This window comes from Mangifera indica, chromosome 13, assembly GCF_011075055.1.
Source record: "Mangifera indica cultivar Alphonso chromosome 13, CATAS_Mindica_2.1, whole genome shotgun sequence".
NCBI lineage: Eukaryota > Viridiplantae > Streptophyta > Magnoliopsida > Sapindales > Anacardiaceae > Mangifera > Mangifera indica.
In genome coordinates, this window is record NC_058149.1 from 6799314 (window position 1) to 6812996 (window position 13683).

The 13683-nt window shown below is 29.6% G+C and overlaps 1 protein-coding gene across 1 annotated transcript; it reads right to left on the minus strand.

Moving 5' to 3' along the window:
• Window positions 1-794: 794 nt before the first annotated feature.
• Window positions 795-2349, minus strand: LOC123193840 (plant intracellular Ras-group-related LRR protein 6-like). The gene is made up of 3 exons (XM_044606907.1): window positions 2152-2349; window positions 1679-1848; window positions 795-1582 (listed from the first exon to the last, which is right to left on the minus strand). The coding sequence occupies exons 1-3, from the start codon at window positions 2341-2343 to the stop codon at window positions 892-894; spliced, it is 1053 nt and encodes a 350-aa protein (XP_044462842.1). The 5' UTR covers window positions 2344-2349; the 3' UTR covers window positions 795-891.
• Between the last annotated feature and the right edge of the window lie 11334 nt (window positions 2350-13683).

The window sequence follows — 13683 nt, forward strand, 5'->3', positions numbered from 1 at the left end:
TATATGTGCTCTTGAGTAGGACGATGTTGAGGCTATAGACGTTTTTAGTTTAGTCACTATATGTGCTCATAGAGTCCTCGTGATCAATTTATATGTCAATCTTCTTGTTATTTTCTATAAATTCAAGGGCATTTATCAAACATATATAGATTTATCAAATATCAATTATTATTATTATTATTATTATTATTATTGTTATTAAAATTTGATACATCACTCGAATAAAATTATAAATATTGATTGAATAATTAATTTCAAAACAACTACTCTAACAAAAAATCTCATATGTATGTAATTAGAACAATTAAACACCTTTCCATTTAATGATAATGCAAAAAAAAAAAACAACTTAGGCTCTTTCAAGGCATGTTATCACACATATCAAACAAAACAAATTATATGTGTGTGTGGACGAAATAGGAAAAGTGATTGTAGGATTTGTCATCACATATTTGACAAAGGTTGTTTAACAAATGTTGAAGTTGGTGAAGGCCAAGAATGAACTTCAAAGCTTTAACCAGAGGTGAATTACACCATTTCGGATGACTACTGGAAACAATATTTATGATGATTTTCTTTTTTCAGCAAGCTAATTAATAAAATTTAGGTATGCAAATTTTGTTAATTTATTGGATTGAAAAATTTCGTAATATGTATAGTTAACAAAAATCTAAATAAGAGTTTGTAAACTTATGCAAATTAATTACTGGATTTCACACACAGAAAAATTAGATCTTCCAAGGTTCAATCATTTCTGGATTTCACACATTGAAACCTCACTAACACTCAAGATCAACAAATATGATTTTATTGATTTAATATTTAGGGTTTCCTTAATGAAAAATAAATAAAAAGTTTGTAAACTTATGCAAATTACTTATGTATCACAAGTCAACTTGTAAAATAGGTGCGAGAGGAGAAGAGACGGCGAGGTGAGAACATTCCCATATACCCTGGTGAAGCAAGGCCATCAATGGAGCGATATTCAGGCATAATGAAACCCTCATTCTCCTCACTGTTAGAGATATTATTACTTCTAATTTGAGCGTTGAAGGTTCTATATTTCACCAACTTTCCAACCCATGATTTTTTCTTAGTTTGAGTTTTGTGTTCTGCATTCATCTTCTCACTCAAGTACTCTTTGACTGCATGTATGCTTTGCCAAATTACCACCTCCATTGGAGGCGAAACAAGAGGGTTTCCTTCTACACGAAGCTTCTGCAGCTTCTTGAGGCATCCAATGGAATCAGGCAAAATTGTAATCTTGTTATAACTCACATCCAATTCCACAAGCGACTGGAGAAAACCAACTGAATAAGGTAGGTTGTCAAGGTATTGGAAATTTTGACTCACGTTTAGAACTTGAAGATTGAATAAATTATCTATGTCTTCAGGAAGAGATGTGAGGCAGTTAAGACGTGCATCTAATATGCGTAGAGAAGTGAGGTGAGTGGTGGATTGTGGAAGGAAAACCAATTTATTCGAGTTGATGGAGAGCTTTTTTAGGTTCAACAGCGCAAATCCAATGTTTTCTGGTAGCACCTTTAGCTTATTGAAGTTGACACTCAATTCTTCCAGTGACCTGCACAATACCAGAAAAAGCTTTAACCATGCCAATTTAACATGGGAAAAAAATCAGCCATAAGAAATTGAAACCATGTGACAAAAGTAATTAAACCTGCAATTCTCAATAGATTTGGGGAGAGATTCAAGAAGATTGCCAGAAACATTTAGAACCTTCAGCTTGGAGAGACAGCCAATGGAGGTGGGTAGAGATTTTAGCTGATTAGAGTGCACGTCAAACACCAACACATTTACCAGCCTTGTGATTAAGGACTCTGAAATATTCTGTCAAGTTTAAAACAATATTACGTGGCTAAATTATCTATGTGACATGTTTTAACTTTGAGCACTTCATCAGGCATATTAATAAGAAGAGAAAAAAAAAAGGAAATTACAATGCAATACCTTTTATACATTAATAAAACTATATATATTCATTTAATATATGTTATCATATGATTAAATAATTTTAAATAAATGATAAAATAAAACAATCATATAATAACACATATAAGTATATATTTGAAACGGGTATGCATAATTTTTTTTTAAATTTTCGGTACACATGGTGTTGCTCTAAATATATACCTGAAGATTGTTATTGGAGAGGTCTAGTTTGCAGATAGAAGCCAAATTGAGACAAGGGTTAGGGAGAGAATCCAAAGACTTGCCACTCAAATCAATAACCTCAAGCCTTTCCTCTTCGATGGACCTTCTACTCTCTGCTGCTGTTTTCCTGGCATCCAATCTCATTTGGAGATGTTGCTGTTCGTACATCATCTTTACAAAGAAAGCAAAAGCCAAGTAATTAACCCAAGACAGAAAGGGAAAGAAAGATGCGGTGTTAAATTACGTTAAGAGCAGAATAAATATATAAAGGCTGGTCCGGAGGAGGTGCATAAAGCAAATGCATGACGTTTGTTAGAAAGTTGTGCAAGAGCGTATAGTGAGGGGCTTGCGTGGCCAACTTCACAACTTGACAAAATTAACTTCTTCTCTTTCACTTCCTGCTGGCCCTAAGCTAAGCGCCAATCTGGCCTCATTAATTGATTTTATTTTTAGACAATCCAATTTAATTCATTTTATTTATACTTTGAGGTAATATGGCATTACACTATCATCTTGCTCTTAACCAAGAGATTGAATTTTGTTTTTTTCAAATTTTCTTACTGAAACGATTCAATTTATATTTTATCATACAAAAACGAATCCAATTTCAAACACTATTAAAAATTAATGTAATTGATTTTTTAAATTAAAAAATGATAAGTGGGATAATTGTAGGCTGATATGGACAATTATTGACTGAGTTAATTTTTTTTATTAAAATGATTGAATTTTCAAACAAACTTGTCATTTACCACACAAAAGTAACTATAACATCTTTTTCTACTACTTTTCTATTATATATCATATATGTTTGGAATCTTTTAATTAAAATTATATTTACGAAAAATTAAAATTGTTAGCCTCATTTAGGCCTACGTATACATTTATATCATATTTTTTATACTCTAAACATTTTTATCACTTTTTATGTTAGAATACCTAAATTATCCATATCTTCAACCTTGAGAAATCAGAACAAAGTTTACATTATTACTTTTTTTTAATGCACTGCAGAGAAAAAATATGTGTAGATATTTAGTATCAATATTTGAAACAAGATTTTTATATATGTGTTAAATAAGATCAAGTGAATTTAAAATTTTTGAGTTTAAATTTTTTATATTAAATCTACAAAAATTATAAACTCACTTGATTTTATCTCTCTAAATATTGTTTGTTTCCTTCATTCATATAAATGTACAACAAGCTTGTGGGAAATAATTTTAATTTCAAATGCTTGCAGAAAAGAGATAATGCAATTATTTTTGCAATAGTATTTTTGAAATGGATTTGGATTATGGATGTGACTTAGATATGCTTCAATATTCATAAAGTCATGACGTCTCGCGCTACATTCAACCCCTTCATTACAAGCATGATTTTGACTTTTGTTAACGTCGTGGCTTGGAACACTATACATATCCTCATCAAATCCTGAGAATTCTTCATCATTATCATTATCATCATCCTCGTTACCTGCTACTTCATAATCCTCATCCATGTCATCATTATTATCATCATCAACACCATAATTCTCATCAAACTCTTGGAAACTTTGCAGATGTGTCCACTCATCTGTAGGATAATTTTCCCTTTCTTCCTCATGAACATCTTCGACTTGTTGATTGTCCCTTTCGTCAATTGGATTCTTGGCAATAGAAAGTTTTGTACATCCTTGTGAACTTCTTACTACAACCATCATAAACTCCACATCATTATCGTCTACAATCTTCATTAGACCCACATCACTTAGGATAAATACGCGCACATTTGATTGACTTCGATCGAGTCTTAGAGGATAGCTTATTCTCACAATGAATCCTTCAAAATCAACACTTGTGTCAATACACATCACTCTCTCATTCCCACTAATATATCTTGTCACATTATCATCACTTTCGATCCACTGGCCTCCAGAGCGAATCTTAAATGCAGTTTTTTCCATCTTGATTACGAATAGCCCTAAAACATAAAAACACTTATGTTTAGGCAAAGTTTATGTACTGTAAATAGTAACCATCGATGAACAGTAACTTTCGGTGAAGAACAGTAACTTTGAAATGAAGAGAATCACAGTTAGCTCACACAAACAACCTTAGGTCTAGAGAATGGAATAAAGAAATTGAGTAAAATGGAAGAAAACAGAAAAAAAATAAATTCATGGGGTTGGTGACGCCAACCCGTTCTTCGTCTGAAAACTTTTCAGAGTTAAATTTTTGTATTCTATAACCATCAATACAACATTAAACAACATTAAATAATAAAAACAACATGAAATAACAATATTAAACAATATGAAATTGAGTGGAATAGAAGAAAATAGGAAAAAAATCAAAGGGGTTGGCAATGTTAACCTGTTCTTCGTTTGGAAATTTTTAAGACCTGAATTTTTGTATTTAATAACCATTAATACAACATTAAACAATATTATAACAACTTTAAACAATAAAAACAATATGAAATAATAACATTAAACAACATGAAATTGAGTGAAATGGAAGAAAATAGGAAGAAAAATCAATTCAAAGGTTGGCAAAATCCAACCCTTAATGCCAAGGGGTGGGTTGGTGACGCCAACCCATTCTTCGTCTGAAAATTTTTTAAACTTGAATTTTTGTATTTTATAACCATCAATATAATATTAAACAACATTATAATAACTTTAAAAAATAAAAACAATATTAGACAATCTAACGACATGAAATCACAAATAAATTAAATTTCACATGAAATCATGAACATGAATCTATCATACATTATTTGATTTTCAATTGTTCATAAAGAAAACATATAACATATGGGCTTGAATCAAGACTGACCTGAATATGAATGATTTTGCTGTGAAATCTTTATAACAAATATTAATTTTCTAAATAAATTTAGCAATTTTCGTCTCTCCTCCATTGTGTCCAATTTGAATTCTTTATATTGACTTTCTTACGGGTTTTATTGTTCAATCACATGTCTTCTTTGTTGAAGAAGTATTTTTCCCATGCTACAGAGATTCCTTCCTCATTGGAAGGCTGAGAAAAAAGAAAGATGGTATTCTCTCTTTCAGCATGCATGAGTTACATCAACGAGGGTATTTTGGAGGCTTTGAGATGAGTGGCATATATGTATACATGGTTAAAAAAAGAGGTAAAAATTTCAATTTCCCTATATTTATTGATGTTAAACCTTAGTTCTTTTTATTTTTTAATTCATATTGATAATTTCAATTCTTTTAATCAAAATGATGTTTTTATTGAAACTGTTCCTGAGTTTCTTATTTAGCCCAAATAATAAAAAAACTTCAAACTTTCAACCAAAAAAGTCCTAATATCAAAACTAAAACAACCATATGTGTTTGTCTATTTCGGGTGTGCTTTCTATTTTTTGTATAAATAAATTTGGGGAAAGAATATAATTTAAGATTTTTGTAAACTGCAAATGTCCATGTTAGTATACAAATTATCCACATCATTGCATAAAATGTCTATGATAGTACAGTACCTATCTCATATAGTTTTGAAGAAATATTTATTCCTAATTTTAAATTTGTTACTTATTTATATACTATTACACTTTAAAACTCTAGTCCAAATTTTTTTATGTAACATCTAGTGAGTTACTATAAGTGACTAACTACAATATCGACGAATAAATACATATGTTATTTGTCAATCGTCCAAAAGCATGGAGAAACCTTTTACTTAGAAACTACGAAAGAACTTCACAAGATAGTAGATCTCTTCAACATCTCTAATTGTTTTTTCATATTCTCACTTGTGTCCACGAGGGAAAACTACCTTTTTCCACCAAATTAGGATCATGTTCTTAATGTAATATTCTATTTTAGTTCAATTAAAATAGGAATCATTTTGGTAAGGTAGTCTAGTGAATATATTTATACAACATGCACACATATATTGCGTCAGATTATTAGTAAGCAATTTTGACACATGAGATCTATCACTATCTTTTGGTAGCATCATTCAACACTATGATAGTTCTAACCGTATTATTGTTACCTTAAATCATAATAATATTAGGACTACATATATTTTTAGGAAGACCACCATATGTGCATTGATTCTCTACTCATTATTCTACCTCCTATAGAGATTCATCATATTATAAATATAAAACAATGATGAAATTTTGTCATTTTTTTGATATAAACATGATACATATACAACAAAAAACGATATAGACACATAATCCAAATGATTAGTATTAGAGCACTTATTTTAACAATCTCCCACTTACATAATATCAACTATACATATTTTCGTTGTTATAAGTAAATTTACTGATCATTAAATATAATATCAATGATGAAAATATTTATCATTTTAGTAAATTCATTGGTCACTAAACATGATACTGATAATAAATATTTTCGTTGTTATAATTATATTTACAAATCATTAAAAATTGTAACAATAATGAATATTCTTGTCGTTGTAATTATTTTATTGGTCATTTAAATACCAATAAAAAATTTATCATTATGTAAAAGGAATATTAATAATAAAAATATGATTATTGACATTGATTATGGATTAATTACAATTATCTTAAAGTTGTCCAAGTGATCCACAATTATAATTTTAAAGGAAAAAACTATCTCCCTACAATCAAAATTAAAATACTTTTACAAGTAACATAAGAATCCATGTTTTATGCATAACCAATATCAAGTGTTTCATGTTTAACTTGTATTTTCAAGTACCTATAATTTGTGAAGAGAGAAGATATGATACACATATACATACATACATACATACATACATACATACGGGGCAATTGATGATTTGCTACCTTTAATGAAAACTAGTGAAAGTATGATCCTTTTTATAAGAATATTGAAATGTTTAATCTCTTTAAAAAGAAATTAAAAAGTTTCGTCTCTTTAATAGGATAAAAACAAAGTTAGGTCTCTTCATTAAAAAAATTACAGTTCAGTATCTCCATGGGTTTTTATCGCTTATATTTTTTAAGAAAAATCTATTCCTAATTGTAAATTTGTCACTTATTCATATACTATTACATGGTGAAAGCCCATTTTATCCAAATTTTTATATGTAACATCAAACAAGTTATGATAAGTGACTAACTATAGTAACAATGAATAAACACATCTCTTATCAGTCAATCTTTCAAGAGCACAAAGAAACCTTTTACTTAGAGACTACGAAAAGAACTTCACATGACAGTAGATTTATTCAACATTTTCAAAAATTAATTTCCTAATCTCCCTCATGTACACAAGGGAAAATTATTTTTTTCTACCAAATCGAGATCAAACTCTTAATTTAATATTCTATTTTAGTTAAATTAAAATAGGAATCCTTTTGGTGGGTCAGCTTGATGAACATGTATATAAAACATACACCCATATATTGCGTCAAATTGTTAGTAAGCAACCTTGACACATGAAACATGTCACTACATTTTTGTATGATTATTCAATACTATGATAATTCTAACCGTATTATCAATACCTTGATCATAATAATATTAAGACTATAAACATTTTTAGAATAACCATCGTATGTGTTCATAGGGTTCTCATAATCAATAGTACACATTAATTCTCTACCTATAGTTCTACCATCCTAAGAACATTTATCATACTATAAAAATAAAATAATGATGAAAAATTGCCATTTTATTGATATACACATGATACATATATAAAAAAAATATAGATACATCATCCAGATAGTTAGCTTTAAAGCGCCTATTTTACTAATCTCCCACCTGCACTATAGCCATATTTTGTTAAAGTATGTGCTTTAAAGTCAATCACCAAGGGCTATTTTGTAATTTCATCCAAACGATGTATCATACTTTAATAATAATAAATTATCAATTATTCATTCGTTATCACATGTGTATGTACTTATATAAATTATGAATGACTTTAGATTGGTAGAATCATGATGAGTAACCTAATTTTGAGAACTCCATAAGCACATATAGTGGTTAATTTAGAAGCATTCATAGCCTCATTATTATTTTAACCAAAAGCACAAAATAATGCAAGGCTGTTGGTGTCAATCTAATGCAACATGTGGGTGCATGTTGACTGCATGTTCATTTGTGGGTCAACTTGTAAAGAGGATTCCATGGTGACCTTAGTGTTTGTAGAATAAATTTTCTACTTGAAGGTGGTGCATGGTATCCTTAGAATTGAGATCACTAAAATGCTTATGCCAAAGCAATGCTAATGAGAATTGTCACAGGCTGATAGGTGTGAGCGCATCAAGAGGTCATTGTAGTGAGCTTACAGGCACACAACAATGTGAACACGATTCCAAGCCAACATCTAGTATGTAAGCAATAGTAATAGGGTTGTGTTAAGCTTATTATCCAATAACCAAGGAAGGCAGGCCAAGTGAGGAAACAATCGAAGTTCCAAACCCTTAGTAAAATATTACAGCTAGTGGAGCCAAGGGAGTTTAAGAGTTCTGATAGCCACTTGTGCATGAATTTTATCCTTATCATATTGAAAATACTAGCCATGGGTGGCTTGACATAGGGAAGAGAAAATCATTAAGTGTAATATAGATTTTTAGGCATTGGTAGTTAGGGCTACATTTATTTTTATGTGCTTATATAAAGGCTTCTTTCTATAGATCTTTTTCAAGCAATCTTTAAAGAATACAACATATATTTTCCAGTAATCCATTCATTAGACTATGTTAGATTGGTGTTAAACCATATTAATCTTTATACAAGACGGTCTAATAACCTCAATTCTAAAGATCACATGTACCTTTATTCACTAAAATGATATTTTTCATAAACATTAAAGTAACCACTCATATAGAATCCTTGATAACGTCATTAATTGTTACTATTTTGATTTATAATTCCCTTGTGTTGTGTGGAAATTTGATTCAATCTAATGGAATTACTTATCTTTTTGCATTTATGAAGCTTTGAGCATTTGTGGAATAAGTTGGGCCAAAAAGATGAAAAACTGGAGCAGATCTATTAAACTGGAAATTTCATGATGCTGACTAGGCGTGGGCACGTGAAAGACGACAACAGAATGCAGAAATAAAATCTGGACGTCCAGATCTGTTGCAAGGGTCCACTAAATATCAAGATTTGCTTCCTAGAAAAAGGATAATTACCAATTGGAAAAAGGATTAATAGAGATAAATAAGGAAGTATATTTTTGGTTGAAGGATTTACATTAAAGATACATATATTTTCCCTTCTTTTTGGGAGATATGTATCATTTTGCTTGGTTGGATTAGGAGATTAGGATTGACTTTCAATTTCCAGATTTTTAGTAGGAAGATAATATATATACTCTTACTTTTATTTGAAATAATCAACCATTGTAATTAGAGAATTAGAGAAAAAAACATGGTCTACAGTGGCTGAATAATTTATCTTGGTTGAAGGGATCTGAAACCATGGAACTACAATGATTGTGAGATTTATTTTTGTTCTTTAATGCATCTTTTAATTATTTGAGTATTGGTTATCTTTCTGAATTATTTTTTTCATGATTGTGTTGGTTGATTTCTAAGGTGCGCAATTAGTTTATCAATTAATATAATCTATTGCTAGTTTAGGTGTTGAATCCGTAATTGTTCAATCTACCTAATCGAAGTGACAACTAGGTTTATCGTTTGCTGCGTCAGAAACTTTAAATCCTAGGAAAATAATCAACTAGATTAAATGCAACGTCGTACGTTTGTGTTGTCTTGCTTCGTTGGTCTTTCTAATTCGTAATGCTATTGTTTAATTAAATTCGAGATCGTATCCGAATTATTAATCAATAAGGGTTAATTGGAATACATGTTTTTGGTTAACTAATCGTAAGGAATGATAGGTAAATTTAATACCACAACGAATATTTGAATAATTAATTTGATATTTTTGGTTTCGATGATCAATCGTAGTTCCAATGGTGGATGTGACCGAAGACCAAGGTTTGTTAAATCGATTTATTCCTTTTAGATTATTTTACTGAATTTTTAATTAGCGTTTTTCATTATAATTTGCATTCACTTCAAAACCCCCCTTTTATTTATTTGTTTCGATTTATTTGTGACGACATACTAATCAAAGCTCTTCGAGGGAACGATCCCTACTTTCCTTTACTACATTTTTGTTGCAGGAATTTAGGATTTAATTTGGGTGTCAACGACAGCATGTACCAATCCTCTTGGCTAGTCATAATGAGATTGAATTAATATGTGATTTAATATTATTTTATCATTAAAAGAAGTTAGTCTATGTAATTCAAAAAGCAACCACCCACATGGAATCCTCTAATGGGTTAGTCCAGTGAACACATATATAATTTGAATTCATATATTGTACCAAGTTGTCAACAAACAACTTTGACATATAACAACTATCATTATCTTTCGATGAAGTTGTTCAAAACTTTGATAACTCTATCACGATTACCCATAACCTTAATCATGGTAATATTAGAGTTATTAACGTTTTAAGAATAGCTACCTAATATGCATATAAGGTTCTTATATTCAAGTGTTGAGCACTGATACTTTCATCATGGTTCAACTATTCTTAGGACAATTATGTATTTTGAATAAAATAATGATAATATAACTAACATGGTTATTAATTAAATATAAAATATTACATAAAATATATTTGTGATGATTTGCTCTAGGACACTACCTTAACACCAGTAACTTCACTATCTCTTATACTTTGTGTGTGTTATATTTATGCGTTCTTGAATTGTTTCGGTTACCTTTGGGTGATTTTGAGTAGCATTTGAAAAATTAGGTTGACTTAGTCAAAAGGGTGCCACTAAGCATCGCATAAGTTTGATGATGGGACAACCAATCTGTGATAGAATGCACCCAAGACTTTTAGCCAAGTCATACTAGATGCAAGATGATATGTCCAAATGAAATGCCTCCACTTCTCATCCACAACATCAAGGATGCAATCAAGCCCATGAAATGCAATTAAGCTTTTTACCTTTAAACAATCTTTCTATTAAAAACCAAGTACACAAACCTCTTCCAAAGTAACCTTTGCTTTGGTCTTCTTCACCTCCACTTGACCAAAAAAAAAAAGCTCTCAAGCACTCAAAATTTTTTTTTTTGGTAAACAATCTTTGTAATATTTGTATATAAGAAAATAAATATACGATAGCCTAAACAGGCTACCTCCTACCACAAGACATGGTTTAATTAGGATGAAAGCAAAAAATTAGTTCTATCTTGTCTTAATAAACGGGAAATTCTACATCTTTTCTTGACTAATTATCTTTTGACCGAGACACAATAATGGGTTGTATCGGGTTGTATTCAATGTGGCCCGTCATGCCAATAGGTGGTGCTACTCTATGGCCTACCAAATGGTAGACCTTGTAAGTTGTGTCAACCGACGACATTGCATGGCTTGAGGCATAACCAAAGGCCTCCTAGGTCATGCCTCTATAAGCCTCTAGCAAGTCAACTTGCGTGCTTTAATGGGTTGGCCCATCATATCACATACATTTTTATTTTCTTATTTCCTAAATTAATAATTTATAACCCTTTCAAATTAAGCAAAATGAGGATGGTAACTCCAAAATTTTATTGAAAATGTTTCACTTATGATGAGAGAAAATCATAGTTACATTATAGAAAAATAATATAAGTCATACATAAAAATTAAACTCAATCATAAAAGTTATAAGTATCAAAATCTATCTATACTTTTTTAGACATCTTGAATACCTAATTCTTAAAGTCTTCAAAAATATTTTTGACCACTTGATTTTACAACTTGCAATTTCCAGCCACTCAATCCTTTATACACATAATAGTCTAAACCATTTTTTGGATGTATGTTGGACAATCGGTCATCCAAAATGCATCTACTTATACTAAAAGTTAATTTCAATGTTGTTGTAGATATCAAAGACAATAGTAAATCACGTGACATGACATAAAACACTAAAGGATTGAATAACCTAAGAAATGGTGAATTAGGCAAATTAAAATAATCTTTACAAAATTAAAGAATTAAACCAATTATGCAACTTAATCAATGACAATTATTTTTAATGCAATTTGTAAGTATGTCAAGATATATTTCAAATAATCAATGCAATTAAAACAACATAACATAAATTATAAGTTTAAGGGAAGAGAAAATCAAACAAGTGATGTATAGTAATTTGGCACAACCTGATCTATTATTTGTTTGCTTTTAGAGTATTCCACTAATTTTTTATTGACAAAACCCCAATCAAGCTTTGTTCACAGTATAAATAGCTTTCAAAGTGTTATTAACTTTTACAAGTGTAATAACTCATTTTCTCTCACTAGAATTCTCTAGCTCTTCAAAAGTGAACCTCACTCTTTTGTAATATGAATTTTATAAGAAAATTAAGTTTGAAACTCTCTCAAAAAGTGAATATAAAAGTTCTAGTTTGATACAACCCAACAAAAGTGTATTCAATAAAATAAATAAGGGTTTTGATTAAGAATAAGAGTTTTGTAAGTGAATAGCTCAATAACAATTTGCTTACAAATGTATGAAAGTTATTGGTTGCAAAAGTCTTTCCCCAATGATTTTGATTGAGTTTATATACGATTAAATAAAAAAAAGTTATCATTGTACACAAAATTAGTCATTTTAATTTTCCTAAAAAACACATAATTCAATCAACCATATGTAATTCGGTCAACCAAACATGACATGACACTTCTATGACATCCACATGACACTAGCTGTTAGAAAATTCATAGCATAATTTAGTCAATTAAAAGAAATTCTGATAATCAGATTTCTAAAAGCCAAATTACAAGGCTTTTGGATGATCTGATAGCCCCTATTCAAAAATTCAACTAGTTAAATTTGGTCAACCAAATTTTATTGTATATTACCCCCTAAATTTTAAAAATTTAAAACTTTGAAAAGTGACACTTTAACACATTTTAGAAAACTCTTTCAAAACCAACTTTGAGATATAAAATTTTATTCCACAAAACTTCATAATTGCCAATGAGTTTATGAAATTTGATAAAAAATTTGGCTTATTCAAAAGTTTGAAAAATGACATTTTAACCCAAAAATTTGAAAGATATGGAAAATGTCAATTTAACATATTTTCGAAAAAATTATTCAAACCCAAATTTGAGATATGATATTTTAATTCAGAAAACTTTATAATTTTAAATAAGTCATTGGAATTTGATAAAAATCAGTTTAACTCATAAAGTTTGAAAAACGACACTTTAACCTTAAAATGTAAAATATATGAAAACAAATTTTTGAGTAAGCTTTTACATGCAAACAAATTTTCTAATCGAAACTAATGTTTTAAGATACAAAAACCATCTACCTAAACTTTAACTTTTCTTTAAATCTTCAAGAATTCTTGATTTTGAATCTTGCCTTTAGTTTCCATCTTGATACTCTTTCAAGTGCAATAGATAAATTTTTACAATCTAAAGTCACACTCAAGTAAAGTTATTAGTCAATATGATTAGGGATAAATTAGTTTGTTATCATCAAAATAAGAATATA

What these genes read in the sequence shown, in the direction of transcription:
- LOC123193840 (XM_044606907.1), bottom strand. Translation starts at nt 2,343, where the DNA reads ATGATGTACGAACAGCAACATCTCCAAATGAGATTGGATGCCAGGAAA. An exon ending in TCTCCAATAACAATCTTCAG is followed by an intron (nt 1,849 to 2,151) that starts GTATATATTTAG and finishes TAAACTTGACAG; the next exon opens with AATATTTCAGAGTCCTTAAT. An exon ending in AAATCTATTGAGAATTGCAG is followed by an intron (nt 1,583 to 1,678) that starts GTTTAATTACTT and finishes GGTATTGTGCAG; the next exon opens with GTCACTGGAAGAATTGAGTG.